Source organism: Astyanax mexicanus, chromosome 1 (assembly GCF_023375975.1).
Source record: "Astyanax mexicanus isolate ESR-SI-001 chromosome 1, AstMex3_surface, whole genome shotgun sequence".
Taxonomy (NCBI): domain Eukaryota; kingdom Metazoa; phylum Chordata; class Actinopteri; order Characiformes; family Acestrorhamphidae; genus Astyanax; species Astyanax mexicanus.
Window position 1 is genome coordinate 80,417,792 of NC_064408.1, and position 21,801 is coordinate 80,439,592.

General features: G+C 37.8%; 2 protein-coding genes across 2 annotated transcripts; both read left to right on the top strand.

Moving 5' to 3' along the window:
• The first annotated feature begins 3,076 nt into the window (after positions 1 to 3,076).
• Positions 3,077 to 6,699, top strand: LOC103032288 (nephrocan-like). Its single transcript, XM_007255526.4, has 3 exons — positions 3,077 to 3,282; positions 4,469 to 5,370; positions 6,204 to 6,699. Exons 1-3 carry the CDS (start codon positions 3,088 to 3,090, stop codon positions 6,604 to 6,606), a joined length of 1,500 nt encoding a protein of 499 aa, XP_007255588.3. The 5' UTR covers positions 3,077 to 3,087; the 3' UTR covers positions 6,607 to 6,699.
• Positions 6,700 to 9,177: 2,478 nt separating this feature from the next.
• nus1 (NUS1 dehydrodolichyl diphosphate synthase subunit) lies at positions 9,178 to 21,214 on the top strand. The gene is made up of 5 exons (XM_007255372.4): positions 9,178 to 9,695; positions 12,517 to 12,639; positions 13,981 to 14,133; positions 15,201 to 15,300; positions 19,793 to 21,214. Exons 1-5 carry the CDS (start codon positions 9,353 to 9,355, stop codon positions 19,881 to 19,883), a joined length of 810 nt encoding a protein of 269 aa, XP_007255434.2. The 5' UTR covers positions 9,178 to 9,352; the 3' UTR covers positions 19,884 to 21,214.
• The last annotated feature ends 587 nt before the right edge of the window (positions 21,215 to 21,801 follow it).

A 21,801-nucleotide genomic window follows, 5' to 3' on the forward strand; every position in this document is an offset into this window, starting at 1 on the left:
CCTGAAAGGCGGGACTTTCTCCTTGAACCGGCTCCACGATTGGTTAAGAGACAAAGAGCGGTCAGTGCCCTGTCTCCTCAATAATATATATTTTTTAATTTTAATATAATACGGGAAATTTACGGAAAAATACTAATACGGGAGGACGGCGGGAAAGAGGAGTAAAATACGGTAGTTTCCCGGCCAAAACGGGAGACTTGACAGGTATGCCAACAACATAAAAAATAAAAATATAATAAAATAAAAAAGCAAACAAACAACAAAACCAACAAAAAAAAGCTAAAACTGAAAAGCTTCAAAGTATGAATAGATTTTTGAAATTTCTTATTTTTCGAAAATGTTTAATTTTATGGGCCCCATGTGGGTTTATGATGGGCTAAATGATGGGCCCCAACAAGTTTAACCATTTAGGACCCAACACATTTTGTCCTTAGTCTCTATGCGGGCCCCTTGAGCAGCATATGGGTTAATGACGGGTTTAAGATGGGTACAGTGTGGAACCCTAATGGGTAGCATATGTGGGGTTTTTATGGGCCTTTAATTTAGAACCAAAGTGGGTTTTACATGGGTAAAATATGGGCACAGGTTGGGCCATTAATGGGCAAATAGAGCTGAGGACACCTGGGGCCATTATGTGCACTGTATAATGGGCCCCATCAGGGTAACCCATTATAAAGCACTCTTTTTATTGTACTCGGTCTCCATGAGGGCCCCTTATGCAGCAGCCCATTTAGGTAATGAGTTGGGTTTTAAAGTAAAATAAAGGGTCATTAAAAACATACAATACAGCTTTATTGTATTACATTAAATTGTATATAGCTTTACTATCTAACCTTCTCTTCAAATCTAAAAGAAGATCATTCCAAAAAAAAAAACACAATACAAAAAACATGGATTCAAAGAGCAGATAGTAGGACAATTCTGAAGACCCTGAAGATTGTATTCCTTAGTAATACTTTAGATTTACCTACTGAAGGATTCTTAATTATGGCACTGCATTTATTAAATAATAAGTAAAGACTAGTTTTAGATATGTACTTAAAACCAGAACCATCATCTTAGGCTTTAAAGCATTTAAGCAAAAAAGTATTAATATTTAATATTTGTGTACATATACAATTATATGTAGGTTTATCCACCGCAGATTTTTGATCTTCTCATAGGTGAACAGTACGTGAACGATTAATTGCTTTACAAAAGCTGTGAAGTGAAAAATTGCACATTTATTAAAATATTTTACCTATGTTATTTTTGTAAGATACACAGAATATTCCAAAAAAAGACTAAACAAATACATTTATAACAAACAATGAGACTTCCTTTGAAAAGTTAACCAAAATTAATAATAAAAAACAAAATACAGTTTTGTACTGCAAAGATTTTCATGATTTTAAGATTTTTCTGTGCAGACAGTATCCTTCTTATAGCAGATATAAGAAGTCATCACAGTAAACAATATTTGTAGCAGGTAAGAGATTTTCAGTTCTTCATTGATGGGTGTTTGCTCATTCTTCCTTGTTGTTAAAAGCTTCTAGTTTTGGGAGATTCAGGGGCTGTCTTACATGAACTGCTTTTCTGACACCTGTTTACAGATGTTTGTTGAATTTTAAGTGCTGTGAGAGCCTTTGTGGATTTTGAGATGTGTTTAGAATCATGTTGTAAAAGTAATTCTCTTTTTCTCAACAGCTTTTGTTTTTACAGAAGGTGTGATTAATTCCAGATTTTAATTTCAATTGTTAATTATATCCATTTTCCCAGTCAAATTATATTACCAGTCAAATGCTCCCTGTTACACTGGCTGCATCACAAGCCCAAAACTTGATTGATCCACCCCATGGTTAACAGATAAAAATGGCTTTATACCACTGCATCATTTAGTTTTTACTTTAGCTTACTTAACTTAAACATACTTTAAATTGTGGCCACAAATAGTCATAGTCATAGTTTCTTTATTTATCTCCCAAGGAGAAATTTTGCTTGGATTGAGGGCATACTGCATTACAACACAAAACAGACAAACATACAAACAAAAATATATGTGTATAGTGAAGCAATACCCATTTGGTGAGTGAAACCAATTCCAGAGAAACACATTTTAGGAGTACCCCACACCCCCCATGTCCTTGGTGGCAATAAAGGGGCATTTCACCTTGACCTGATGTTTATACTGTTCTGTCCTTGTGGTCTGATAAGAGTAAATGAGTTTTTTTTTTTGGTGGGAGGTGTCAGATCTGCTCACCCATATAAATGGTGTGCACTTAATGTTTAAATGTTTGTAATAAACAGTGTTGATAAGGAGAGTTCCCAGACCCCAATTTTGCAGAAACAACCATTACATTTCTGTGAAGGCTTTGCACTGGATGTTGGAACGTTTGACAGTATTTACAAATTCAATTTATTAAAATAGTTATGTGAGCTGTTTTGGATCTCAACTAACAGATAAACAGAGAATCATCAAATGAGCCTGTGCTCTTCTGTGCATTTATCTAACCCTATCATTTCTATCTTTTTAATAACTGTACTCACCATCTGCACATACCGATCACTTTATTAACTTTATTACTTTATTAACTTTATTACCTCCTGGCAAAACAGGAATTAAAAGATAAATATACTGTAGTCTATGACTAGACTTAATGCATGTCTGTGAAATGGCCCCTATATCTCTCATTATTTATTATTGAATTAGGTTTGATATGGGTTGAAATAATCAACCCATAAAGTGTCCTCTGTGACAGACACACCAGCAACATCCATCTCCAAAAAAAAACAGAGTACTCAAAGAGAGGAACGAAGAGACAAAGTATCTGCTAAAAGTATTTAAGCAGAGGAAACTGCATTTGTTGTCTAGAATGGGCTGTAAACAGGTTATCACCAAGGTTCTCACATCTGCGGACAGACAGGACAATCTGTGACTGCTTTGCCAGTTCCTTGTCAGTGTTTTCCAACACAGATAGTGATCTAGGCCATTGTTCCCAATAAAGCGGAGAAGGCCTACACTCAGCAGAGCCCCAGTCGCTGAGCTATTTAAGCCACAGGTCTTCAAAATGCTGCTTCAGCACCAAGGCAGCCCCGGTCATCTACACAATGCGGACACTTCACATTCTCATTTACACCCTGCTCTTCCCTCTCCTCTCGCTCTGCAGCCAAGTGTGTCCAGAGAAATGCGTCTGTGAACAAACCGGATCAGTGCAGTGTTTCAGGGTACAGTCCATGCCCTCAGGCATCCCGAGAGATGTGAGAAAACTTAACCTGGGATACAACCACATTAAGGAGATCAAGGTAACTGTTCTTTTTTACTCCAGATCCATCTCATTTGCACCTGTTTAGCAACATTCTCTTGTTTTCTGTATTACTTATTTGGAGTGTTTTAAATAAGGCATACTCCACAATGATTCACATCTGGCACAAATTTTTTTCTCTCTACATTTTATTCAGTATTATATAAACTGTTATGTAGGATTAATTTTGAGTTTTTCATTTTTAATTTTAATGATAAGTATGTTTGCGTTTTGTTGGTTTAGTAAATCTACCTTTTGAAATTAAGCTTGTAGTGTACAATATGTTTTATATGTTTCCTCAGATTTAGAAAATATTTTCTGTTCCAAATTGTGTTTGTTTAAAAAAAATTATTGTATTATTGGCATTGTGATGTCATTGTAATATTGTCCTACTGACCCATGCACCCAATTAATAAATAAACCAGATATTTGAAGATTGCTCTCATATTATACATTTAAGTCAATTATAACTGTTTATTATAATTGATATATTCAGATACTTTTATCTTTTAGGTTCTAGTTTTGTCTAATTAAAAATAGCTTTATTCTTAGTTTGGTAAACCAGCATTATAGGTTTTCCACACCCATATCTACATGGTGTACATCATATTTTGAAAGCAGTTAACAATTAGTTAGGGCAGTTAATGCATAAGATGTATCACTATCAATAACTGCGTAATAAAGCAATCGTTTAATGCAGTGTTTTTCAAGCTGAAAGCTGCAGTGTTACTTCTGGGAGCTGTTGTTCCAATTAATTTGAATGTCAGTTTTTTTGCAAAAAGAAAAACATTGAATTTTGGATGGTGTTGTTGGAGGTTTTTACATTTATATTAGTGCTGTTCTTCATGAGGTTTTTGAGCAATTTTGAGCATATTACGTAATTTAATGGACTACATTGATTGTTATGCTGTACTTATTTTGATTTGATAATTAAATACTTGTTGTTGCTGTGAAATGTTAATGAAATGAGTAAATAGAGCCCACACTGTGTGTGTTTTTTTTTTGTGCTGTCCCTCATCCAGCACACCTGATGCAACTAATTAATTAACAAATATCCAATAACCTGATCTACATCAGGTGTGTAAGGATAAGCAGGACCCAAACCTATTGAAACAAATGTGATTCCTGACTTTGTGTTATACTGGGCTATTTTAAAGAGCCTTTTTTCTTTTTTCCTTTTCTCTTAGAATCGAGATTTGTCGGGTTTGCAAAGTCTTGAAGAGATCATCCTGTCTTCCTGTGGAGTGGAGCAGCTAGAGGGTAATGTTTTTAGGGCCCAGAGGCTTTTAAAAACTCTGGATCTCCAAAAGAACAAACTGAGGAACATTCCTCGTGGCCTGCCCTCCAGCCTGGAGAGCCTTCACCTGGGTCACAACAGGATCCAGACATTGCAGGAGTCCACCTTGCAGGGTCTAAAGAAACTCCGCCTCCTGAACCTCCAGAATAACCTCATCACTACTTTACGCTCCAGTACTTTCTTAGCTCTCACTGTGCTGGAGGAACTATATCTGGAGGGTAATAAACTCGAGGCCGTGCAAGGTGCCCTCAGGTTGCCAATGCTGACTCAGTTAAGCTTAGCAAACAACAAAATCCATTCACTGCCTTCAGCTTTCTTCTCATCACTGCAGCTTCTTAAAACATTAGACCTGTCCTCTAACCTTTTGACTAAGGTGCCTCATGACCTTCCTCAAGCTCTGCTTAACCTCAGCTTGGACAGGAACCAATTAAGAAGTTTAAAAAGTCGTGATTTGGCTCAGTTGCGTGATCTGGTTACGCTGACTGCCTGCTACAACAGGCTGGTGTCGGTGGATGGAGGCCTTCGCCTGCCCAGTCTGAGTGTGCTGGAGCTGGTAGGAAACCAGCTGCGTGTGCTGCCCGGGCGGCTATCAGCCAAACTGGAGAAGCTTGATTGTGGGCAGAATCACATCCAGGAAGTGAGCCATCAGCAGCTATCTGGACTGAAGCAACTGCGCCATCTTTTTCTGGAGAACAACACCATCCGACACTTTGAGAGCAATGCTCTGAGGCACTGTGCTCACCTGACTAACCTGGCTTTAGAGAAGAACCTGCTCTCCACGTTTCCAAACAGGTACAGTTACATCTGTGTTTTATACTAAGGTTAATGTAGTCTGATAAGAACTGGACAATAATTTAATATTAAAATAGATGCATTATTAAAGAAAACGTTAGACACAGAAGAAAGTATCTGATTGTGATGCTATTTGGATAGAAGATTAAGGTTATTAGGATTTTTTTTTTTCAAATGCACAGTAGATTTATTTGGTATGTCAAAAGTTGCAGAACACCCTTTAACGAAAAGAAAAATGACATATCTGACTGTCCCAGCAAGTAATGGGTGGGTAGGGTGACTATTAGGGTATGTCCAGAACATGGCCGCCATCATGAAAGATGCCATATTCTGTTTCTTGAATTAAAGGGTGTCATATGGCTTTCGCATTGCATATGCTTTCGCATAGTATCTGTGTCCTAAAGGCAGGCTCTTAAGACGGCAGCAGTGTGTGGACAAGCATTGTCCTGTTGCAACAGTGCAGCAGAGGGTTGCATTTAGAAAAGGTAGGGACACTGGTTGCAGGACATTATTAACAAAATGATACAAGGCATTCTGGATGTAAAACAAAAGCACGGATCACGTCACTGTTTATTATTCACAGCATCTGTCACTGGCTGACAATCATTACAGGGTGCTCTACATAAATTGACATGGCACATAATTAGGTACAGGCATACTGTGTGTGTGTTCTTTGCAGTTTTTTTTGCAGTTTTTTTATTGTTCATTACAATGCAGGTAATATAGTGTATCAACTGAAATTAAGAAATATATTGTGTAATAATTTTTTGGCCATATCGTCCAGCCCTAAATCTGATTGTTAAATATTCTTGTGCATATGCATATCTCAACAGGCTTCCTGAAACCCTGGTTCGCTTGGATTTGAAGGGGAACAATATAGCCATGATTAAGGAGCATGAACTAAAGTCTCTGAAGCGGCTCCAGGTGTTGAATCTGCGCAACAACAGGCTCTCATCGCTGCCTGCTATGAACCTGCTGCCCAAACTGAGGACGCTGTATGTTGACGGAAACCCCTGGAACTGCAGCTGTGACCTGTTCAAGGTCAAGAGGTCTCTGCAGGCGAGAGACGTCGATATAAGCTCTGATTTCTGCACTGAGGCTGTTCAGACATCAGTGGACATTTGGCAGGCGTATGTACTGACACAGGAGAAGTGTGAGGAGACTGAAGAGTCATTACCAGAGAGCCAGACTGAACCCACAGACAATGAGGACTACTATGATTACGATCTTTTGTAAAGTTAATAATTTGCCATCTGTTTTTGATTTTCCATGGATTATGCTTTTTGTGTTGATTTAAACATAATAAATGCATCATCCATTCCTACACAACACCTGTTTTAGTCTAATGCACACAGAAATGTGAATATTGAATATCCTGTACAGTGTCTATTAGTGTACAGTGTTTATTATGTGTAATTATAGAAGTACAAAAAGAATTTCTTGATTTGCTGTTTATTGCTACAGTCAAAGGACACTATTGAACGACCACTGAACATTACATCTGTGTCTCTGTCTCTGCCTTTAAGACAACATAACATTTCTTTTTTTTTTCACTCACTCACTCACTCACACTCACTTACTCACTCACTCACTTACTCAGTCTATCACAATTGTCCACAAGGGGGAGCTGTTAGTACTCGAATAGCTTTCAGTGACACCGTGTGTCTTCAGTCCTGTTCAGGGGAAAGTCTGTCACAATTTTGAACAGAGACGTCAGACTTTCTAAATGGTTTAGAACATCAAGCATAAAGTTAGGTTATAAAGTCAATAAATGTACCTCTTAATTTACTAATGCCTCATATTTCATAAGTTAGATTAAATCCTATATTTGTGGAATTTTGCCCTCACCTTTAACTGTCAGTACACACACACTTAACATTGTGAGCTATAGTTATTATTTCTTAATTACACTGATTAATTATTGAAATTACTTGGAAACGTTGCAGAATACTTTTTGGATGTAATATAACAATATTAATAATGAACATTGTATTAATTCTACACCTCCAGATATTGCTTAATTGCTCAATTTCAGCTAAATCTATTGCTGACCGGCATTCAACTGTGGACACAACTTCTCCATCAAAACATTCCCAGTATAATGGGAAAGCAGGAAAACCTGAAAACCTTCTCTGGATTTACGAAGCTTCCTTCAGTCAGTACCTTTGGTATCAGTTCAAGGGCGAGTTTAGGATATATCATTCAGATCATTTAATGTGGGGCGCTGAAATCAAGAGATTACATGAAAAAATGGATAGAGGAAACTTTTTTTTACTTAATAGACCACTGAAGTCATGGGTCATTCTGTATGGCTTCCATGTCTAAGCGGTTTTTCTCTATGAGGAAAATGAATGGGCTTTTCAAAAAAATCACCTGTCACATTCTGTGGTAAATAAATATGTTCTGAATCCTGTACGTTTTATTCTGTGCACATTTACCTCCTTAAACACTGGATTCTTTGAATTTCGAGATAGTTTAGGAGTCGTAATGAGAAAAATGCTAGCTTGAAGCTAATGCTACAGCAGAGTGAACTGATGTCCCAGCACAGCTGCAGAGATTGCTAGAGGAATCTTTCCAGCGCAACACCAGTGAACTTTAATGATCATCTGTGAAGGAGAAGAATAATCTTAAACGCGATCTGGCCAGAGTTAGCTGGTGTACTGCAGAATCGGGTCTGCTGCCGTTGTGCTGTGATATCAGTTAAGCATTAGCTTAAAGCTAGCATTTTTCTAATTACTACCATTAAACGGTCTCGAAATTCAGAGGATCCAGTAATATTTAGGTAAATGTACACAGAGTAAAACGTACAGGGTTCTAAACATATTAATTTATTACAGGATGTGACAGAGGCCAGTCAAGCCCATTCAAATTTTTCATAGACCTAAACCTCTGAGACGAGGAACCCCAAACATGGGCATAATGGCTACAAAATGACAACATGACTTTAATGGTCTATTGTTAGGCACAATTAATTGTGTTAAAAAAATAATAATACGTTACTGATTTCAAATTATTTGTGTGCGTTAATGCCTTAATGTTAACAGCCCTGATATACAGCTCTGGAAAATGTTCATTTTATTCAAACATATACCTATAATTAGCAAAATTAAAGAAACTGATTCAAAACTGAAGTGGTCTCTTAATTTTATCCAGAGTTGTAATTTATATACAGCTCTGGAAAAATAAGAGACCGCTTAAAATGATGAATTTCTTTTATTTTACCAAATTGAAAACCTCTGAAATTCAATCGAGAGGAAGAGGTATGATCACAACCCAACAAAACAAGCTGAACTGCTTGAGTTTTTGCACCAGGAGTGGCATAAAGTTATCCAAAAGCAGTGTGTAAGACTGGTGGGGAAAAAAAAGCTCTGCATCTTTTTTTGTTAATATCAGTAATTTCTCATTTTCTGCAAATAAATGCTCTAAATGACATTATTTTTATTTAATTTGGGAGAAATGTTGTCCGTAATTTATAGAATAAAACAACATCTGCATCTTTTTTGTTAATATCAGTAATTTCACATTTTCTGCAAATGAATGCTCTAACTGACATTATTTTTATTTGAATTTTGGAGGAAAAACAATAGTTTTTATTCAAACCTATACTTATAAATAGTAAAATCAGAGAAACTTATTATTTTGTTATTATTATCGTGGTCTCTTTTTTTTTTCCAAGAGCAGTATATACAGTAGATCAGTGTCGTCCTCTCAGCACTGGGCGTAACAGGAGGTCACGTGAGAGTGACTCTCTCAGAGTGAACCCTCTCGCTGTGGTGCTGTAGGATCTTTGCGCGCCTCGTCCAATCAGAGAGCTCCATGTAACACAGCGGGTTCAAAGTGGAAAGGCTGAGGAATGGCAGCCGGCAGCCTGTGGCGTTGGCGCTTGTCGGAGCGGCGTTTATGAGCGAGCTGTCCGGAAGCCCTTAGCATGCGGGGTCTGCTGAGCTCCTGACAGACGTGCGGTCCTATCAGAGCCCGAATCATGGCGCTGTTGTACGAGTTGGTGTGGCGGCTCCTGCACTGCCTGCTGCAGCTCCAGAGAGCGGCCGCCGCCTGGATCCGAGGCCGCGTCTGGAGGCGAGGCGGGCGGCTGTGCAGGAGAGCCGCGCTGCGGCTGCCCGGAGCTCTGGGCTTCAGCACCCAGAAGAAGACCGCCAAACCCCGCCGGGTCCGCTGGGTAGCGGACGGCAAGGCTCTGGAGAAGCTGCCCCTTCACGTGGGCTTACTGGTGGCCGAGGAGGAGCAGCAGTACACGGACATAGCCAACCTGGTGGTGTGGTGCATGGCGGTGGGCATCTCATATGTCAGCGTGTATGATAATGAAGGTAAGACCCGGACACTGAATGTAGATACAAACACAGATACAAAAAAATAATACACATATGTTATTAATTAATGAATGAATTAATAAATATATGAATGAATATAGGGAAGTCTGTGACCCGGTGAATCACATGCACTACAGTCACCAGACTTCAGCTTGTGGTTTTCTCTGCTTCCCTCTTAATGAAATCTACACCTGTGATCTTTAAACATCCTGTAAAAAGGCTTAAACTAGTTCTAAAAACATTATAACAGGGTCCATACCAGGGTCCATACCATACTGAAATTAGTCTGGATAGAAGTTGAGTAACTTTGTAATGCCAGTGGGAAAAAAGTGCCATGCAAGGAAAAGTAGAACTGGATTATGTTAATATACAGCTTTATCACTTAAAAAATATGAGTTTTTGATTTTACTGAATTGAAAACCTCTGGAATATAATCAAGAGAACGATGGATGATCACAAGCCACCAAACCAAACTGAACTGCTTGAATTTTTGCACCAGGAGTGGCATAAAGGTATCCAAAAGCAGTGTGTAAGACTGGTGACGGAGAACATGCCAAGATGCATGATAACTGTAATGAAAAAAACAGGGTTATGCCACCAAATATTGATTTCTGAACTCTTAAAACGTAATGAATAGGAATTTGTTTTCTTTACATTATTTGAGGTCTAAAAGCTCTGCATCACTTTTATTCCAGTCATTTCTCATTTTCTGCAAATAAATGATCTAAATGATAATATTTTTTTGGGACTTGGGATGGAATGTCTAGTTTATAGAATAAAACCGTTAATTTTACTCGAACACATACCTATACGTAACAAAATCAGAGAAACTGATTTAGAACCTGAAGTGTTCTCTTCATTTTTTCTAGAACTGTATGTTACTTTTCACAATAACAGTATTTTGTGGACGATGTATCATGGTGATTGTGATAAACGTAATAGTCATTTTAAGACTGTTTAATGCCATTGATGTAATGATGATGATAATAATATAGCATAACAAAATCATTCATACCCTTATATACTTTTTTACCTACTGCAATCCACACTATGTGTATTTAGATGCAGTTATTAAAGTATTGATTATTATGGGTTCTATCGGGGTTAGCACAGTGAATATAGCAGTTCTGTAAGTCTGTAAATTATGTAATTTGACTCTGCACCTAACATTCTACCTTATTTCACATGTGCACACTGCAGTGACTATTCTGAAAAGTCATCTAAACTTTTTCTTTTTCTGGAGGTCAACAAATATCTAAACTCAAGTATCAGATTAAAAAATAATACTATAGAGATTTAATAGTGTTCTCCTCATAGTTATAGGTTTATCCTGAGTACAAAGTGTTTTTGATTGGACCAATGCAAAGTAATCTTGCTCTTTGCTGTAATCATTAACCAGACAGGAAGTGTGCTTCCACAAAAAAAATCTGTAGGAGCCAGGAAATGACACACTGTATTTTTAGGTCCTTGATCATGTGATTGAAGTGTACAAAAACTGATTGATAACTGGAAATTTCACACATTTATGAACTTATATCATGGTTTGTCACATGGGTCTCTAAATATATTAAACTGAAAAACATCTTTGCATAATGTCAGTATGGGTATCTGCTGACATGCGTTTCCCAGTTTTGCTTCAAAGAGAAATTTGGTGATGTTTTGTGTATTGTGATGTTCTGTTTATGGCTCATCATCCACCTCATATCCAAAAATCCACAAATGGCTAAGTCTATTTGTAGATCTAAGGATGATTTACACATAATTAATATTGTAAAACTGCATGGGCATAGTTATGATTCGCTTAAAACTATAGTTACTTCATTTTAAATCGTTTTTTTTTTTGGTATGTGAAGCCGAAAAACACATTCATAAAGGATTTTAAATTGATTTACACTAGTACTTCATGTTTCAGCTAATTTGTAGGAAGCTAAAACCTTTAGTAGATTTTTTTTATTTGTATGTTAATGTTCCATCCAGGTGGGCTCAGGTTTAAAACCTGATCATATCCATATGACAATAGCTTTTTAAGAGTAGTAGGTTACTTCACATAACTTTATTGGTTATGTTGGGTATATACAGTTCTATATAAAAAGTGGTTTAATGGTATAATTGTGTTATAATTATAAATAAACCAAGTGCTTAAGAGCTTTTGAGTCATTGTATGAAAGGCTTTCTTTTTCTTTTTCTTCCCTATTTTCCTAGTTTCCAGTTATTCCATCTTGGCCTAGTTAAATCCCTCCTGGGATATTTCTCAATGACCCGGGTGGGTGGGGTGGTATAGAGTGCTTTGCAGGCTGGATTACCTTTAACCCGGATTAAGCAACCCTTAACGCTCAGTGTGGATGCAGTACTCAGTGCCGTGTTGTCTAGCATACATAAGTGTGACATATCAGTCAGGTGGAGGTTTTATCATCACGAGAGAGACTGATTTGGACTCGCTGTGTGACTCATGAGAGGTTATAATTAAAACTGAGCATGGTTGCTTCCTCATCAAGTTCTGTGTCTAAGTTTGTCCCCAGGCCAAGCATTACAGTGTAGAATTTTTTTTTTAAGGAAATAATAAAGAATTTCTCACCTTTGCTTGCTCTAGGAAGGTCTGTCTCATAACTGATACATCACAGATTTATATGCTAGCAGACTCTTGGTATTGGGCATTTTGACCATAGGCTGAAAAGCAGCATCCATTTAAACTGTTGCATTCTGTTGTACACTGTTCTGGTGGGGACAATATAAACTGTTTTATCTGAGCTAATTGGTTGAAAGTAGATTGCTGTGGGAATGTTACAGCAGTGACTGACCCCTTTTTTTTTGTTTGAAGGTGTCTTCAGGAGGAATAACTCCAGGCTAATGGAGGAGATTATGAAGCAGCAACAGGAGCTCCTGGGCTCAGAAAGCTGCAAGTACTCACTGGAATTCCTAAACAATGGAACAGATCCACACGGTGAGCATTCACACCCTTCTCAGACTTCTCAGTGGGAGTATACAGACAGGTTATGCCAGAAAAGCTGACCTGAAGCACCTGTTCTGACACACTTCACCTCGTTTATAATTACTCTTTATCAGTTATTACCCATCCTGCTCCAGGTGTGCCCTATCCGGCATAGGCAAATGTTTTAATTGTTACATACAGTCATACATACTACAGCTTTTTAGCAAAGTTTTAGAAAAATGACCAAAAAAAAAATGTGTTTTTGCATAGAAATGATTTATACTAAATATACAGTCAAGAATTTAGACTAGTTCTAGGACATTTTGCTGGCTTGTGTACAAATGTATTCGAACAATTTGAAGTGAGTATGTTTTTAGAGCAGAGAAGCGCTAAAAATGCCCCACAAGGTTAGGAATGCACAATATAGCCAATTATTATATTTTTATGTAATTTATTTATGGGTATCATATATAATTTGTAATATTGAATTATAAGACTGGATATTAGACTGTAGTTATTGTACGTTATACTGGTGTAAAATAGGAGTACTTTACTAACTAAACAGAAACTAAACAAGAATAAATTAAGATATAAACTGAAATCGGTTTGTAGAACATTTTAACATGAAAAAATTTTAACAAATAAAACTGCAACTAAAAATGTTAATTATTTCATAGCACATTTATTAAACCGCAGAAATATAATGCTACATTATCTGGTTTACAGATGACTTATGCATATCCACTGCTGACAAAATACATAAGAATGCATGGGTAATAAAGGTACTGCAAAGGGGCAGACCAGCTCCATATAAATTCTTATACAGATTTGGAATGTGATGACAAAAGCTCCTGAAGGTGTAATGTTGGGATGTCACGTTAGTATATATATATTTTTTTCTCTTATATAGAGCGTATTAGGTTTTGCGCTAATAAATCTGCTTTCCATCAAAGCTAGATGTGATTGTATAGTTAATTAATTATTTATTTAAAAATATGTGTTGGATTATTTGTACAGTTAAACATTTCAGTACCACAGAGAACTGCCCTCCTCAAAGAGATTTATTGCTGTAAAGATTTTTAAGGGTTTATTCTTGAGCCTAATTTTGTTCTGTGGAATTATTTGAGATTCTTCTTTTTTTTGTTTGTTTAAAACTAGAGCAGCACACAGTTTTAAGTGTTTCTCTGTATACAGATCTATTATTATTGACTTTATTTGTTCTACTGAAAACACACCATTGGTTCAGTAATGAATAAAGAAGTTGAAATGTATGATTATCTTTGAGCAGATATTATGGCACTGATTAAACTAAGCTATTCTAACTGGCTGACTGGTTTGTGTGTGTGTGTTCAGCGCTGTTGTGTCAGACGGTGGTGAAGGTGTTGTCTCCAGATGATGGGAAGCTCCGTATTGTACAGGCAGCACAGCAGCTGTGTAAGGCTGTGGAGAAGAAAGAGAGGACATCCAAAGACATTGACGTCACTGTGCTGGACTCTTTACTGCGAGGTGAGTGGCCACTAACCTGCTGACCGGCAGTGCTTGAGTTCTTTTAAACATTGGTCACACAAACATTTATTATCTGTTGTTAAACATTAAACCCTGTTCATTAGTATTAAATACTTTCTTAAATTTTTTATGTAGTTATATTGCATATATTTGTATTAGTCCCCCCCTTTAGAAACTTTGGTCAGTTTCAGTGACACCGTATGCTACTCTAATTGTTAATATTTATGTTTAATTTGGATAATAGCTCAATACCAGTAACAGAGGAATATTTCTAAAAAATATTTTTTTGATCCAGTCACCGCCTACAGATTGGGGTCCTTTAATTTGAACACTTCAGATTTTTGAACATGTATTTATTTTAATTAGGCTCCCAGTGATGCCAGATGTTATATGCTTTAGTTAACTTAAACTGTTCAAATATGCTGTTTTACATGACACGTACATAAAACGTTCTCTCAATAAGTCCAGCTGTCAAGGTGTGTGTGCTGATGGACCAATGGTTGATGCAATACACTCTATATATATATGTATATGTATGTATATATATATATATATATATATATATTTTAAGCCTTTATTTTCATTTTTTCTAATGGCACATTGCTGTATCTCACTGGTGTATTTTGAGTGTGCTGTATCGATCAGGGCATATACTAGAAATCTATAACTACAGAGTATAGCTATTACACAACTGATCTCAAAAAATGAGGGTTTGTCAGGTATCATTTTGAGTACAGGAATATGAAGGAAGTAGTAGTTTGAGGTTTAACCAAGCAAATTATTGATTCATTGTTTGCGTTTGCCTACAGGCGTTTTATTATTGCTTTCAGTCATCTTAAAGTATTTTGTGTGTGTGTCTTTGTGTCTGTGAGGCAGTGCTCTGTATGCCGACTGGGTGCAGCTGTTCTTTGCTAGCTGCTCTCTGGCCCTGCAGCTGTCCAGTAGCTGTGTTGAAAGACTCTGTAATGATTTGAGAAAGCACAGAGTTTATGGTGCAGACTGTTAAGCCTGTCAGACCCTCACTATTCTGCTCACACCTGACATGTATCTTTTATTCCCCACTTTAGAGTCGAAGAACGTCCCAGACCCAGACCTGGTGCTGAAGTTTGGTCCAGTGGATAGTACGCTTGGTTTTCTGCCTTGGCACATTAGATTAACAGAGTTCATGTGAGTATAAAGAGTGCATATGTGTGTTTTTAATGGGAGCCATGTATGAATGTGCAGTGCTGCGATTAAAAAAAAATATATATAGTACTGAATAAAATTCTAAATCTAAAAAAAATAGTTAAACCCATTTTGCTGCTATAAATAACCATTTTATTAGGTTCCTTAATGGCTCCCAATTGTCGCCCAGTGGCTCAAGTGCCGAAGTGCTGGCCCAGTCATCAGCAGGTCACTGGTACTGGCTGTATCAGACATTAATTGGTCTTCCTTACTCTCCCCATTCACTCAGATTGTGTTAACACCTAGTCACTTCATGTGTCTTGAGTATAAGGTTTATATATATGGTTAAGGACAAACCACATAACCTGTTCAAGTGTAAACTCACCAAGACTCATTTAAAACTGAAATAAATCTGATTAATCAAATCTCTTCAGGAGATTATCTGAGACACATTTGTGCCACACGTAATGGACGTGTAAACGCATCCATCTCTCCCAGAAACATTCAATCAGCAAAACACTTTCCAGCAGAACCAAAACACCAGTAATAATTACTGTGCAAATGCTTGTGTCCCAAAAAAAAAAATCCATATCAAGATAACTCAAAAGTTTTTTTGCATCTTAACCTCAAACACCAAATTTAAAACATATGTAGTGAGATATATTTCCCTAATCGTGCTAGAAACATTGAACAACTTTGCTCTGTCGGGATTTATAAAACCAAGTGTATGCCGCAAATAGCTGAATAAAAACCTTATCAAGATACTAGTCACAGGAAGTGATCATGTGAAAACAGGCTAAAACTAGTGTTCTCCTCCAAGCGTATTCATCTGTTATCTGATGTGGAGCATAAATATGGAAAGATGCTGTGAATCTTCTTGTGACTTGGAGGAAGATCATGCTTGACTTCACTCTGACAGCCACTCTGTTAGCATCGTAGAATCTCCTTATTAAAAAAAAAAGTGAATACATTTGTGTATACAAAAACGTGCAATTAACCATTAAAGCATTCAAAGGGTTCTTTGGACAACCACTGCCTTTACTAAAAAGGAGTTACGTGGGTTTGCTCAGTTTGCCATGTTGCTGCTGAGTGATTCAATGTATAATGTAGTACTTTTGGGAATCAGAGGGGTAATTATTTCTTTTAAGCTGTTACAGTATAATGTTGTGACACATTGGTTTTGATGAGTATCAGTATTGAGTCCCGATCCTGCCTGTAATAAATTGAGTATAAGTTTGTATGTAATATTGTACTAATACAATTTCTACGGTGGCACAGTGTTGTTTTTTACACTGAAACGAAAACATTGAAGTCAAATCAAAATTCAAATCAAATTTATTTGTATAGCGCTTTTTACAACAGGTGTTGGCACAAAGCAGCTTTACAGAAACATGATTACAGGACAAAGAATCAGGCAAAACATTAAACATACAAAATACAGAATACAGAACCCCCAGTGAGCGCGGAGGCAAGGAAAAACTCCCTCAGAGCTGCAGGAGGAGGAAGAAACCTTGGGAGGACCAAGACTCACATTAAAGGGGGGACCATCCTACCACTGGTCAAACGGCTTTTAAATAAAAATTTAAAAAGTCTTTTATACATCCATATAGGTTTTATGTACTCAGGAGTGTAATAGCGCCACTAATGGCTTGGATGTAATCTGTAGTGGAGAGTAAGATGGTCGATGAGCAGCTGATCTGTGGTGGTGGTGGAGAAGAGCTGACTTCAGAAACTTCCATCAGTCTGGCCGGACAGGAGACGCGAGAGCCTGAGGGTCCAACATCGGTATCGGGTCAGACAGGTGGGCAGTCAGTAACTCTGAGGAAGGCAGAGAGATGGAATTAGTTTTGACTGGATTTATGCAAAACTGAGAATATTAAAACATTATCAGAGTGTGGCAAATGACTCCGGCAGAACTGAATAAAACAGCCTAACTAAAGGCAGAGAGCCAGAAGGTAACCTAGACATGGAGGCACCCTGAAACACCACCATCCACCCACTCCACCGTCCACAAACCTGAGTGACCGTGTGCAGTGGGAGAACAACAGCACCAGCATCTCAGTTTACCACAATTTCCTCTGTCCATGAACCCCTGAATCTGCAGCCTTATCTAAAGGGAAAAACATTAATTACCAAAAGCTAAACTAAACAAGTAAGTTTTCAGTCTAAAGATTGAGACTGTGTCTGAGTCCCGAACATATTCGGGGAGATTATTCCAGAGTTGAGGCGCTTTATAAGAGAAAGCTCTTCCTCCTGCAGAGCTCCTCTGAATTTTAGGCACTACTAATAAACCAGCACCCTGAGATCTGAGTAATCGCGGTGGTTCATAATAGGAGATGAGGTCTTGTAAATACTCAGGAGCGAGTCCGTGTAGGGCTTTATACGTTAACAGGAGAATTTTATAGTCTATGCGGAATTTGACTGGAAGCCAGTGCAGTGCTGATAGTACTGGACTAATATGGTCAAATTTTCTAGTTTTAGTAAGGACCCTGGCTGCAGCATTTTGAACTAGCTGAAGTTTATTTAAGTTACTGCCGGAACATCCAGACAGTAGCGCATTACAATAATCTAGCCTTGAGGTAATAAAGGCATGTACTAATTTTTCTGCGTCATGCAGTGATAGGGCATTTCTTAGCTTGGCAATATTACGGAGGTGTAGAAAAGCTGTTCTAGTAACATTAGATATGTGTTTATTGAATGCTAGATCTGAATCTATGATAACTCCAAGGTTTTTAGCTGCTGAACCAGGGGTGGCTGAGAAGTCAGCCAGATTTAGCATTAAGTCTGATAATTTATTTCTAGCAGCTTTGGGGCCTAATAGGAGAACTTCTGTTTTATCACTATTTAATAGTAGGAAGTTGTGCGACATCCATGATTTTACATCTTCTACACAATCCTCGATTTTCTTTAATCTCACTCTGTCATCAGGTTTGGCTGATATGAAGAGCTGCGTGTCATCCGCATAACAATGAAAATTCACATTGTGTTTTCTAATAACTTTGCCCAGTGGGAGCATATATAATGTAAATAATAACGGTCCTAATATAGAGCCTTGTGGAATTCCAAATCATATATTTAGGAAATTTTTAGCCCTTTTAGATGAAAAATATCACTGCATCTGGAGAACTGCATGAATGGCAGCTGTTTGCTTGGTCCTCCTAAGTGGAGTCGGCTCTTGTAGTGTGATTATCTGTGAAGATTAACTGCTAAACCTGTGTGTGCTGCCTCACGCATTTCAAGACTCTACAGATTGACTGTTTAAAATGCAGATGGCTGCCTGAGAGTAGCTCCGTGGAATACTCACGTACTGTCTGTCTGATTATCAGGATAAACCTTTAATAGACAAGCCCCAAGAACAGATCAATATAACAATTACACCTGCAAGAGAAGGTGCGCTCATAGCAGTGTTTTTTACATACATTTATGTACTGTCTGGTGTGATTGATGTTTACTGAAACGTTAATCCTTCTTTATGTTTGTGTTGTATTTTATGAGTGGGATGATTTTTCTTGTTAATTCTGGGTCTAAAATCTTATCCTGAACATGTTTTATATATATCTGCTGTGTTAATCAGTTTATATTATCATGTCATTTGGGTTTTATGAGCTCTCCTGGTGTTACAAATACCTCGTTACCATACTATTGGGATTTTTAACACGTCATCGCAGGCTAAAGGAAAAGTCTATAGTCATTTGAATGTTTCTAAGTGTAGCCAATCATCCAAGACCACTTTTGCTTCCACAACATATTAGCTTGTTTTTTAAATAATTAATACCCCACTTGTTAGCGTCATGCAAACAAAAGCTTACAATGTTAAGTAATCTTTTAAATATATGCAGTATGTTGTGATGCATCATTATTCTACTTAAGGAATCTAAGGATGGGTGTAAATGGAAATTCCAGTCCCCACCACATATCAACACCCCTGATGTTTCTAACGATATCATATTAAAAATCTTCTTGATTAATTTTTTATCACTACCTGGTACCAATGTAATTTCTTTGTAATCAAGAAGTCCCTTAACCATTATGTAACACCCCCCTTTATCAATAATTTGTGATAAACTGGAAATTTATTCTGTTTGGGATAAGTATAGCTACCCCTCTTAATAAATGCTCTAAATGACAATATTTTTATGTAGAATTTAGGATAAAACAACAGTGTTCATTTTATTCAAATATACACATATTAATAGCAAAATCAGAGATATTGATTCTGAAACTTTTTACTATATTTTGTGGAGAAATCTCACAAAAATACACACCAACACAAACTCTAATGGCTAAATACTTCAGGTTACCTTGGAGGTATATTGTGTATTTCCCAGACTGTCCACTAGATGGTGGTAAATTCCCTCTCTTCACAATTCATTCATTTGTACTAAACCACCCTCTCAACTGCTTGTTCATGGAACGGTGGCTTCATGACCCCATTCATCAGCCTCTGTTTGTAGGTTGCGGTGTCTGATAGGCTGTGTGTTTGTGTCTCCTGCAGCTCTTTGCCTTCCCACAAAGACGTCTCTTACGAGGACTTCCTCAGTGCCCTGCGGCGCTACGCATCCTGCGAGCAGAGAGTGGGGAAGTGAGCCAACCTTCACAGTGGAGAACAGAAGTGAAGGAACACGGCAGAGAGGAGAAGAGAAGAGGAGGAGTGGGTGATCCCTCTCTCTTTCGGTTTACAGTACAAGCAGCAGAGCAGCAACAGCATCCAGACTGTACATCTTTCCACACATACACACACACACACACACACACACATACATGGCTCGCTCCAACATCTGTGACTGTGTGGCTCTGTGTGATTCTGTGAGAATGTGACTTTGGGTGTGTGTGTGTGTGTGTGTATGTGTGTGTGTGGGCAGTACCTGCGGGTGTGTGAGAGCTGTGCATGTGTGTCTTTGTCCAGTAGTTGTGTTTGTTTGTGTGCGTGTGAGAGCCTCTTCTGCTGCTGGGTGTATTTATTATACATCCTGCCAAGGTGACTGAGCATGGAGCTCCATCCACTGACCTAAACAAGGTCCAGCACTTCACTGCACTACATGGTCCAGACTCGGAGCGGCTCCTGTAGCCCCAGGACTGTGGTCAGTGCGGTTTAAGGACCTAGTGTAAATCTACTGTCTGCACTGTCCTCTGCTGTAGGCCTGAAGCAGTGTGACTACTTGAAGCACTGTAGTCTGGGACACGCTGAACTTCACGATGGATTTACAGCCATCCATCTCACCCGGCATGTCTCTCCTACGTCTGGAGGACTCATTAAGGACTTCCGTAATGAAGCTAATGCATTTCCAATAGTCGTGCTTCAAGCTAGAGAGCTGCTTTAAAAAAAAAAAAAAAAAAAAAAAAAAATACGTGTGCAGATTGGATCCCACATGTGTGGCCTCTGCATGGGAAAATGTGAACAGTTTTCAATTGCGCTGGGTATGATTGAGTATGTTGGTTTTGTGTGTGTGTGTGTGTTCAATCTGCAAATGATTGTACAAAAAAAACATGACCATATTCTACAAATTCTCTGGATTGTCATCAAAGTTCTGTATGTTCATAATTATTTGCTATTTTTTTTAATTGATCAATTTTTTTTTTTTTTTTAACTACAGTTTTTTCCTCTATTTATTGCTCCGTCCAGTAGTGCAGTCCTCACTTAAAAAAAAAGTGTTCAGTTGCTTTGCTGTCTTTTTTTTTTTTTTTTTTTTTGAGGACGTTGTCTTTCACAGATACGCAGAAGATTTGTGGTGAGAAACACTACAGACTTTTAAAGCGTACTGCTAACCACAGGGGCTTGATGAAGCCGAGCCTGTTCTAATGTCACTAGTCTTAACACGAGCAGTCTGTCAGTATGTGTGTTCACCACATAGGAGGGTTGGTACAGTAGTGTTCAGTGTGAATGCCCAATAAATGTTACTGAAACCTGAAACAGAAATGAAGTCTTCCCTCAGTTTTGCTCCTGTCACTCTCAAAAGGAATCATTCTTCTTGGAGAAAGAGAAACGTATGTTCCGTAAGTAAGGCTTTTTGACTACTATAAACATCCACACTGTCGTCATCAGATGCTGCCCTTCAATCATAATAGTCAAGGAAGTGTTGATTATTTCCCAAGCAGAAGGGTTACAAAAACAGCCAAAACATTAGGTGATATGTTTTCATTAGGATATATTGATTAATATTGAAGTTTAATATTACTTTTAAATATTCAGCTCAATACTAGCTGGTCATTCAGAGAAAACATAGCCTAAGCTATTTTTTTTTTAATATATAAATTAAATTAAATTGACCATCACCTTATGAACCAGCAGATCATGCTGCTCTTCATTGGCTTATTTTGGTCTTAAACCACACAATGTACCCTACCTACGTTCCTACCTGCTTTGCAACGTTATCACTCTGTTTTAAATAACGGGTCTGGGTTAAGTGTACTTAAGTGTGGTTTGGGACATCATATGAATAAGTGCTTGAAATCTCCAGCATTTAGCTTTAGTTTGGTTTAAGTTTTAATTTGTAATTAACGGAA

Bases quoted from the DNA above. Each gene is read 5' to 3' on its own strand.
- nus1 (XM_007255372.4), top strand. From the start codon at position 9,353: ATGGCGCTGTTGTACGAGTTGGTGTGGCGGCTCCTGCACTGCCTGCTG. The intron at 12,640-13,980 runs GTGAGCATTCAC...GTGTGTGTTCAG, and splicing joins CAATGGAACAGATCCACACG to CGCTGTTGTGTCAGACGGTG. The intron at 15,301-19,792 runs GTGAGTATAAAG...TGTCTCCTGCAG, and splicing joins ATTAGATTAACAGAGTTCAT to CTCTTTGCCTTCCCACAAAG.
- LOC103032288 (XM_007255526.4), top strand. From the start codon at position 3,088: ATGCGGACACTTCACATTCTCATTTACACCCTGCTCTTCCCTCTCCTC. The intron at 3,283-4,468 runs GTAACTGTTCTT...CTTTTCTCTTAG, and splicing joins ACCACATTAAGGAGATCAAG to AATCGAGATTTGTCGGGTTT. The intron at 5,371-6,203 runs GTACAGTTACAT...ATATCTCAACAG, and splicing joins CTCTCCACGTTTCCAAACAG to GCTTCCTGAAACCCTGGTTC.